This window comes from Amaranthus tricolor, chromosome 9, assembly GCF_026212465.1.
Source record: "Amaranthus tricolor cultivar Red isolate AtriRed21 chromosome 9, ASM2621246v1, whole genome shotgun sequence".
Classification (NCBI taxonomy): Eukaryota; Viridiplantae; Streptophyta; class Magnoliopsida; order Caryophyllales; family Amaranthaceae; genus Amaranthus; species Amaranthus tricolor.
This window is the reverse complement of record NC_080055.1, coordinates 21,711,288-21,721,422: the sequence shown is the minus strand read 5'-3', so window position 1 is coordinate 21,721,422 and position 10,135 is coordinate 21,711,288. Positions and strand designations below refer to the sequence as shown.

The 10,135-nt window shown below is 34.1% G+C and overlaps 3 protein-coding genes across 4 annotated transcripts; 2 read left to right on the top strand and 1 right to left on the bottom strand.

Moving 5' to 3' along the window:
- On the top strand, positions 1-2,100 carry LOC130824507 (uncharacterized). Of its 2 annotated transcripts, none has more exons than XM_057689548.1 (2): positions 1-1,754; positions 1,882-2,100. In XM_057689548.1, exon 1 carries the CDS (start codon positions 16-18, stop codon positions 1,483-1,485), a length of 1,470 nt encoding a protein of 489 aa, XP_057545531.1. In that variant the 5' UTR covers positions 1-15; the 3' UTR covers positions 1,486-1,754; positions 1,882-2,100. The 2 variants fall into 2 exon arrangements, with proteins under 2 accessions (XP_057545531.1, XP_057545530.1); XM_057689547.1 differs by having other exon boundaries at positions 1,879-2,100.
- A 1,067-nt stretch (positions 2,101-3,167) lies between these two features.
- LOC130824505 (protein TPR3-like) lies at positions 3,168-6,526 on the bottom strand. The gene is made up of 5 exons (XM_057689544.1): positions 6,297-6,526; positions 5,845-5,961; positions 4,379-4,558; positions 4,074-4,187; positions 3,168-3,982 (listed from the first exon to the last, which is right to left on the bottom strand). Exons 2-5 carry the CDS (start codon positions 5,925-5,927, stop codon positions 3,763-3,765), a joined length of 597 nt encoding a protein of 198 aa, XP_057545527.1. The 5' UTR covers positions 5,928-5,961; positions 6,297-6,526; the 3' UTR covers positions 3,168-3,762.
- A 2,802-nt stretch (positions 6,527-9,328) lies between these two features.
- LOC130823377 (uncharacterized) lies at positions 9,329-9,901 on the top strand. The gene has a single exon (XM_057687997.1). The coding sequence runs from the start codon at positions 9,329-9,331 to the stop codon at positions 9,899-9,901; it is 573 nt and encodes a 190-aa protein (XP_057543980.1).
- Positions 9,902-10,135: the final 234 nt, after the last annotated feature.

Here is a 10,135-nt window from a genome sequence, read left to right as displayed (position 1 = left end):
GAGTTTCAAAAGGGTATGATGTTTGATAACAAGGATGCGTTGTTGGACGCTGTTAGATTGTATCATATTTGTAGGAACGTTGAGTACCGAATTGAGACTTCAAATCAAACCGTGGTAGTCTTGAAGTGTAAGAGAGGGTGTGGTTGGTGGCTTAGGGCTAGAAAGAGCTCCTATTCACCATCATGGGAGATTATTACGTATAAAGGGAAACATGGGGGTTGTGTATTAAGTACTGAAAACGTGTTAGCTGGGCACATTCATTTGACATCTTCCGTGATTAACAATCTTATTAGAAATTGTGTTGCTCAAGACCCATCAATTAAGGTCTCTGTTGTGCGTCAAATGATGAAAGACCAATTCGGTGTCGAAGTGACCTATAAGCGGGCATGGTGTGCTAAACAGCAAGCCCTTCTGTCCATCTATGGTACATGGGAAGATTTTTATCCTCTTCTTCCACGCTTCTTGAAGGCACTGAAAATTTCAAACCCCGGGACCGTAGTTGAGTGGTTCTTTAAGGAAGATAATGATGTCAGTGTGTATGTCCGTCCTAGTATTAGAACTTTCCAACGCGTGTTTTGGGCTTTCCAACCTAGTATTGAGGGATTCAAGTATTGCAAACCAGTTATTGCCATTGACGGAACACATTTGTATGTAAGTATCGCCTTTGCCTTTGCCTTTGCCTTGGTCAAAAAAGAATGCATAGCCGCGTGGTCTTGGTTTATGGCCTGTGTTCGTAAGCATATGATGCATAGTCCAGGGTTATGTGTTATTTCCGATAGACATGCGGGCATTCTAGCAACCATGGAGGAGCCGGAATGGCAACCTTCGAACGCCCATGATAGGTTTTGCTTGCGGCATTTATTAAGTAACTTCAACCGCCAAATGGGTAATGTGAAGTTGAAGAAGATGTATGGAAGGACTGCAGAGCAAAGACAACCACATAAAGTCGTTGAGGGATTGAAGGCCATTGGTGTTGCTAATCGGGAAGCACTTTTTTGGATTGATCAAGTTGGTGAAATGTCTAAATGGTCAATATGTCACGATGGAGGGTATAGGTATGGTATTACTAATACCAACTTGGCCGAAGTATTCAATAACGTTATGAAGGGTGTGCGTTTCTTGCCTATAACCACTCTTGTGGAGTTCACCTTCTATCGTGTTAATGATTACTTTGTTAAAAGACGCGAGAATGCGAACGCGTGGCTAATTGGGGGAAATAAATACACTTCACACGCCACTAGGATTATAACCCGTAACACCGAGAAGGTAAACTACCATGACATCGTCGCATTTGACTACAGACGAGGCCTTTTCCAAGTTAAGACTGGACATGGTAATAGAGGATCCGCCAAGGGTGGTAAAAGAGGATTCGCCAAGGGTGGTAAAATACAAAGTGTAGATATGAGAGAGATGAAATGCACTTGTAAAAAACCCTCCATATATCACTTACCTTGTTCTCATGTTCTTGCCGTTTGTATTAAATGACGCTTATCCTACAAGCGTTTTGTGGACTCCTGCTACACGACCCGGAGCTATGTTAACACATATGAATGCATATTCTTGCCGTTAATTGATAAGAGGTCATGGCCTCAAAACACCGGTGTTGAGGTGCTACACGATCCAGATCACATTCGTGGATTAGGAAGACCTAAATCCAGGAGGATCACAAACGAAATGGACGAAGGATCGCGGAGACGCAACGCTTGTCGACGGTGTGGTAGTAACGGTCACAACACTAGAACTTGCACGTCAAGGTAAACAGTAACTGTATTTGAGTATATAAACGTAGAGATTATCAAACAAATAAATAACATAACAATTTGAATACTTCTTAATTATTTTTACAATACATAACGCTTAGTTATTGTTGAATTGCAGCAGAGATGGATCCAACAGCTCCAGGCCCTCTCGACCCTAGTGTCCTTACGATGCAGGCGAATCATAGGAGCATTAGAATACTGTTTGTATATATTGAACATTTGTACATATAATATTGTAACGTAAGTGAACTTTCAAAAAAAGTATTAACATTTATAAATTGAGAGTAAAACTAACATAGAGCATCATTACAACGACTATTTTCAAGTTCCTAACGGCTATTTTTCTAATTGACAACGGCTACTTTAGTTCATAAAAGAAAATTAAGGGCAAAGTCGCTGTTAGTAACAACGACTTTGGCCTTTTAATTTTTTTTTCTCTTTCGCTGTTAGTAACAGCGATTTTACCCGAGGCTAGGCTTGAATGTACGGAAGCTTATTTTGGAAAATAAGTTTTCCCGAAACTTATTTTGGGAATTAAGTTGTTAAATAACCTTATTTTTTTCAAATTTTCCTAATCATATCGTGGCTCCACGAGTTAGGGCCTCCTTGGCTCTTTGAGCAACTTTCTTCCAATTCATGCTTACTTTAAGATTTTTAGTATATCTACTACTACATTTGTTGGCAATGTATGACAAGTATGTCATAGGGCCTAATTCTTGGATGCATTTATAGCGTAATTCAAAATAGACTCGATTTGATATTCACTTGATCTTGTATAAGTTAAAATGATTTAATCCAATTTAAAAAATAGACAATGATGTAAAAACTTATAGAAACACTAAACCCGATGTTATTGACCCTAAATATATGATTCAAAATCAATAAAATGAGTGGAATAAACACCTTCAAACTTTAACTATATGCTTTACTTATGCATTTTAGACTTCTTAATAAAATTGTTAATATTAGCCTACTAGCTTGTAAAAGACTTGTGAAAAATGCACAACAATGTGGGTTTGAATCCCACGTTCACTCCTTAATAAAAACTCAATTTTAGAGATGCATATTTATATTGTTTTGGACACATTTCCTCTGCCTTTTTAAATTTGCATTTTGCATCATTAGACTTAAAAAACTATCACATATCTCAATTTTATGATATAAACTTAAAAAGACAGAATGAGTATTATATAAACATTATTAGCGTACAAAATAATGTGATAACTATTAAGGGTGTATATTCATGTATAAGGCCAGGGCACATAATATTGGCTTAGGCGTCAACATAATGAAACTAGATAGACAATTGACAAAACTATTTATATACGATTCAAGAAATAATTACGCACGTATCAATTAAGAATAATTATGTACCAATTGCGTACAACAAATTAGGAGTATAAAATATGTAACGTACCACTGAAAATAATTTATATACTGCTAAAAATTGTCAATAATAATACAATTTATGCTCGATCCGTCGAAAATAAACTCATTTATTATTTATTTTTTAATAAATCCACCTAGTGGGATTTATTGATCATAGCACTACTAGATAACCAGCAACCGGTCAGTTATCAAAAAATGAATTTGCCTTAATTAAAGACATTTTTTTAACACACATAAACAACTGCAATGAGATTTTGATAGGCAATAAAACCCCATAATTGTTGCTGCTAACCTATGCTGCATTAAAACTTCTACTCTCATGTAAAAAGACATGTTAAAAGTATATAAAATATTTAAGAGCTACAACCACCATTAAAAAACCATAGTACAATATGCCAACAACAATTCCAAGCAAATACTCCTTATGTCCTCAATAGATTTCAACCCTTTTCATTTTGCTATATCCCTTTAAACTTTGCTACATTTATATTTTGAGTAATGGTCCAATCACATAAATATTTATTAACACATCTTCTCTCATTTTCTCTTACTTTACCTTATCCTTAAAATTTACTTGTTCCCACCATTTTCTCAACATGCATGTAAAACTGGTCTATAAAAACCTTTTGGGGATAGAGGGTGTAAGAACCAAAAAAGTGTTCTTTAGTACCAAACTCGGTTCTAACAATTTCCGTAACCTATCATCCTTTAAGGTTGGAAGTTTTAGCTTATCATGAAACTTTGGATTTGCCTCTATCAGCTGCTTTGCTAAATCAAGAAATCCCCTTCTCATTGACTTTGTATCTCCACAATGCGATGCTAACTCACAGTCTCTGCATTATTAAACAACAATCCTCTGAGTCAGGTTGCAACAAAAAGATAACAAATCTTAAATAATATACTACTCCTATGATTTTCTCATACCTAAAATTTTCAAAAGAAAATAGATATGTAATCTGCTTCAAGAGATCGTTATCAGAAGATTCAAAAACCTTTAAATCCTTCAAAAGAATTTCTCGAGCCTTGCCAATATCTTGCCTGCAATTGTTAAGACATAACAAGCCATACAATATAAGATCTCGGTTCATCTAATATGTTTCCTCGGTACCTTTAAATTTTCTACATTACACAGAAAAAGCTCTCATTTCGATTAATGTAATGTAGAAAATTCGAAGAGACATATGTGTAACTCCCATACATATTACAAAAAAAATGCCCTTAAAACTTGCCTATCCAAAGCCTCCATGTACTTGAGCTTCCTGATTTCAAAAATGGTCTTACAAGAAATTTGATTATCATCAACATTTATGAAACCTAATAAGTAGTTCTCTGCCTCATCCAAGTTCCCGTTAGACACCAAATCCTCAAAGTACTTCATATTAAAATAGAGTCCAGATTCTTGCTCCAATCTGTACCAGAAAGTAGCTATTATCATCAACTTTACCTTGCAAAATAGACGAGATTAAGAATTTCTATATTCTCAACAACAAAACATAACCCTGTTGGCTATTACTTCCTCTCTCCCTATAAGTTTGCCAAATATTCTATCTTTATTTGTCCCTTCAACTTTGCAATATTGCTGTTGTGGGTAATATCCCCACCATTTTTGTTAATTTTTATCAGCAAATTTTCTCTCATTTTCTCTCATTTTTAGGTTTATCCACACAGTTTACCAGTTCTCACCATCTTCTTAATACTTGTGTAATTGTTTGGTGTTGCATAATTAAGGAGACTAAGGGAGTACCAAACAAAACTAACGTAGCTAAATATCTAAGGTTGTGTTTGAGACCAAGTAATTTATTTCAAATTATAAAGTTTTAACTATATAAACATAGAAGAATTTAGGCACGACAGGGTTTTAATAGTCATTCTCAAATAACTTCACCTACTTTTAAAATACACGGTTGGAATCAATCCCCTCCAAATGACACAAAGCTTCTTTAAGATCCTACAAATGGCTAAATAAAAGTGAATTTTGATGTTTAGGTTCCCGAATTGGAACTAAGATATTAGCGAGGCTGCAACATTAATATTTAATGTCGAATTAGCTCACAAGTTTGGATATCATAATGTCACTAAGGTGATTCTATGAACGTCATCTTTGTAATTGGCTAAACAAATTATTTAATACTTTCTCTATTATCCAACAGATTTTAAAGGTAATTAATTGTATATTTTGACACTAAAACATTTTTATTTTGACTAAAAAAATTATGAAAATAACATGACATATTAAAAAAACTAGGCTTTATGAATAATAATAAAAAAATCTAATATGACTATTAACTTCTATTTCTTATGCATGAGTCAAAATTATCAAAACAAGATTGAAGACGATCAGTGTTACTAATAAAATTGCGATATTGTGGAATGAAGAAATATTAATAATTAAAATTTTTATATAGATAGTAATATTGACTTCTATATTTCTACTTCCTTTTTTATATAATATTTGTTATATTTTCCCTTTTAATCTCTTTATGCAAGGTATATTATATATGTCACAAAGTAACACATACATTGTCTTATGTCAAGCCAGAAATGGTGTATAATTTTCACCCCAAACTTGCATAAATGAAAATGAAACTAAACAAGAATAATTTACTGAGTATAGTTTAATCATGTCTTAATTGAAAAGAAAAAAAAAAAAAAAAAAAAACCAATCAAAATTAATGTCTTAAGACAAAAAAATTACCTATGAAGAGTTCCTTCATATTTTTTATTATTCTGAAGAAGTTGAAATATCAAGTATAATGAGTCCTCTTTTGATTCCGTCATTTTTCTAATTTACCTCCAAATCTCAGATAGCTTACTGCGAAAATCAGTGAAAAATTAATATAAAAAAAAATTCAACAAATCCCTAGTTTTTCACGAATACAAAAACTAATTTCAAAATCAAAAGCCTGGAAACAAAAATATTTGAGGATGTAAAGATTTTGGAGTAAAAATTTTCAGAATTATATGACACTTTTGAAAATTCTACAGCTGATAATTTTATACAAAAGAATCCAAGAAAACACCAGTAAAATCGCAATCAAGAAATCCGAAATCAGAATTTTTGGAAATCAAAGAAATACAACTACATTTTTTTTCTTTTGATATTTGGAAATAAAGAAAACGGTGAAGATGGAAGAACAGAAATTTCACCGGAGATTTTTCCGCCGAGAGGTCCGGTGGAATATATGGAGGAGCAGTTGTGTTACTTCTCGAATCCTGCCGCCGATTGCGTTTCAGAAGTAGGAAATTTGGCCGGAATAACTACAATTAACAAGTAAATGAAACAAAAAGAAAAGCTACTCTGTATATTAAAACATCAATGAAAGGAAATATATTAAAACTTAAATGAAAAAAATGAAAGAAATAAGTAAATCTTTTAAATAGGTATAGAAATAAAAATAACTAACTCAATAAGTGATCCAATTTAATAGCCACTACTTTAATTAAGTAATATTTTCAAATAACCGATCCTAGAAATCCCGATCCTTAAATTTCGCCACCCTTTTCATTTTATCGCCACCCCTCTAAATGAAATTACGAATTTGTCCCTGATTTTTAAAAAATTACAATTTTGCCACTCATTTCAAATTTCTTATTTATAATAATAATAATAATAATAATAATAATAATAATAATTAACTTTTTATATTCTTAAAAAAAATATAAATAAAATTAATAATAATAACAGTAGTAATAATAATAATAATAATAATAATAATAATAATAATAATAATAATAATAATAATAATAAAATTAAAATTAATAATTAAAAAAAAAAAAATTGAGTCGCCCAGAATTGGGCGCCTGAACCATGGTTCAGCCGCCCAGAACTGGGCGACTGGACCCCGATTCAGGCGCCTAATTTTAGGCGACTCAATTTTTTTTTTTTTTTTTTTTTGCTTTTTGGAAAATAATAATAATAATACTAATACTAATAATAATAACTTATATTAAATAATGACTTGTACAGGTCTCGAACCTATGACCTTTATGTTATTAGTACAACGCTCTAACCAACTGAGCTAATAGGCCACATTAATCTATAAGTTATTATTATTAGTATTAGTATTATTATTATTATTTTCCAAAAAGCAAAAAAAAAAAAAAAAAAAATTGAGTCGCCCAAAATTGGGCGCCTGAACCGGGGTCCAGTCGCCCGGTTCTGGGCGGCTGAACCATGATTCAGGCGCCCAATTATGGGCGACTCAATTTTTTTTTTTTTTTAATTATTAATTTTAATTTTATTATTGTTATTATTATTATTATTATTATTATTATTATTATTATTATTATTATTATTATTATTATTATTATTACTACTGTTATTATTATTAATTTTATTTATATTTTTTTTAAGAATATAAAAAGTTAATTATTATTATTATTATTATTATTATTATTATTATTATAAATAAGAAATTTGTAAGGAGTGGCAATTTTGTAATTTTTTAAACTTCAGGGGCAAATACGTAATTTCGTGGGAAAGGGGGGTGGCGATAAAATAAAAAGGGTGGCGAAATTTAGTAACTCCCCCTAGAAATTTGGTCATTCAACATATTTTGTGGGTTTGATCATAAGTCGGTTCACTTATTGATAAGAAGTGTGTCCAGGTTATCATAAATCATACGGGATAGCTTACTAGTTGTAGTTGGAATATAACGATGGCGGATCCAGGGTTCGGAGTTTCATGGAGCACTAATTAATGGATTTCGATAGATTTTTATTTGTAAAATTAACAATTATTTTATACGTACTTGCTAAAATTTTAAATATGACATATCATAAAAAGAAATGAAAACAGATGATTTTAACTTCCACCCTATATGCTCCAATTTGAAGCTAAACCACCTTATCTTTGCCGACGACCTCATGATGTTCTGCGAAGGGGACATGCAATCAATTAAGATTCTTACCCAAGGTGTTCATAAAAATTCGACCCGCTTGACCTGACCCATTGACCCACCGACTCGTATCCTTAATAGCGAGAGTTTTATAAAAAAAATATAAAGTTAAGAGTTGGGTACCCAACCCGTCTTAACCGGGTCGGATCATGGGCCAAAAATAAATTATGTCGAGCACCAGTTGACCTGGAATATAGAGGGTAAATTTTAAAAAAATCATTATCTGTGTAAAAATGCCAACCCAACCAACGGTTTATAAAAACTCTTTTAGAAACAATTTTACCCTGCTCAATTCACTTGTACTGATTCACTAATTTTCAACTACCTTTCTATAGCCACCCATAAGGAAATCAAAGCAAATCTAAAGCCAATTGCTGTTTATTAGCAAACCCAATAACCAAAACCATATTTTTTTTCTGAACAAATCCCAAGATCTTGAGTATTTAAAAATTTTTGTAGGAAAGTAGAAAAGACATTAAACAAAACAAGCGTAAGAGAGAGAATAGAGACTTCTCAAATCAATACAATTGCAAATAAAACGGGCACCCGATGTCCCGATCCGATTTATCCGGGTCGGAACACGGGCCATCAAAACAATTATCCAACTAACTGGGTATGCGGCTTTCCGGGTACCCTAAATGTTAGGTACTCGGTTATGAGCACCCCTACCTCACAAGGGTCAGTACCGACTTCAGATCTGATACAGCTAGTACTCTTGACTTTGCATCCGAATGCCTCTCACATCCAAGCAGTATAGGACAGCAGATTGTGAATACTTGGTAGACAAAATGACTACTGAAGCCAGACTGTTCTTCCCAAGGAACCTCTCCTACACAGCCAGACTCCAACTGGTCAGCTCAATCCTCATGAGCATCTCTAACTATTGAAGCCAAACTGTTCTTCTTCCCAAGAGAGTTGTGAACCAAATTAGTGTTGTGTGTCGATCTTACCTTTGGCACGGAGAAAAAAAAAAAGCACATCTCCAGGGAATATGAACTGGGAAAATGTTTGCAGGCCTAAGAAAGAAGGCGGGCTTGGGGTTTTGGAACCTGCTACTTTTGAATCTAGGAGCAGTAGGTAAAATAGCGTGGCACATAAGCTCAATGCAAGACTCCTTATGGGTTAAATAGGTACACAAAGTGTATATGAAAGAAGGAAGATGGGAGCTATTCAATGCACCCATCATGGCAAGCTGGGTAATAAAAAAGCTACGCTGGGCCAAGGAGACCCTAAGGGAATGAAAACCAAAACTATTCCATACAAGAAGTGTACAACGACTTAATGGGGAACAAAGATAAAGTGAGTTGGGTAAATACATTGTGGAATAGAGTTGTCATCCCTAAAAGTCGCTTCGTGGTATGGCTCGCTTTCCATGAGAGACTCAAAACAAAGCAAAGACTCAAGAGCATGGGGGTGGTGGATGATACGGTTTGCATCATATGTGGAACACAGTTTGAAACAACAGATCACCTCTTCTTTATGTGCGACTTCAGCTATCAATGCGTGGAAGCTCTTAAAAGATGGGTGAGAGTGACATGGAGTATAAAGAACATGAACGACATTTATCGCACACGTCGTATGCCTAAGACTAAATTGAAACTCATAGAAGCAATCTTTGGTAACCTTGTCTATACTATTTGGAACGTACGGAATGAAGCGGTGTGGCAAAAGAAGGTTACGACTTTCCGGAGGGTAGTAGAATCCATCAAAACAAATTCTAAACTCTCTAATGCTAAAAGAGTCCACTTCAACTTGGTTGAGAAACCTGTAATCTGTGGCCTGTTGTGTTTAGGTGATCTAGTGGCGTTTCTTATTTTGTTAGGGTGGGTTGATCTTGACATAGATCAACCTTGATAGTTGCTACTTGAGTCACAGTTGTGTTGATCTTGCCCACTGACAGCTACAGAGTGCTTGACTTTGATGGGTTCGTCTTCTGCCTGCTGCCTGCTACCTGCTGCCTGCCTTGTGTTTGTACCTGTTGCTACCTAAAGGTGCTGCCCCTGGCCTGTTCCCAGCAGCGCATGTTTGTTTTCCAGTCCCATGTGCTGGACAGTCTTAGTTTGTTGACTTTTGTTTTGTACTGATGTT

Excerpts from the sequence above, each read along its gene's own strand:
- LOC130823377 (XM_057687997.1), top strand. The coding sequence starts at position 9,329 with ATGGGGAACAAAGATAAAGTGAGTTGGGTAAATACATTGTGGAATAGA.
- LOC130824507 (XM_057689548.1), top strand. The coding sequence starts at position 16 with ATGATGTTTGATAACAAGGATGCGTTGTTGGACGCTGTTAGATTGTAT.
- LOC130824505 (XM_057689544.1), bottom strand. The coding sequence starts at position 5,927 with ATGACGGAATCAAAAGAGGACTCATTATACTTGATATTTCAACTTCTT. Across the intron at positions 4,559-5,844 it reads TATGAAGGAACTCTTCATAG|ATTGGAGCAAGAATCTGGAC; the intron begins GTAATTTTTTTG and ends TTTCTGGTACAG. Across the intron at positions 3,983-4,073 it reads TTTTCTTTTGAAAATTTTAG|AGACTGTGAGTTAGCATCGC; the intron begins GTATGAGAAAAT and ends TTAATAATGCAG.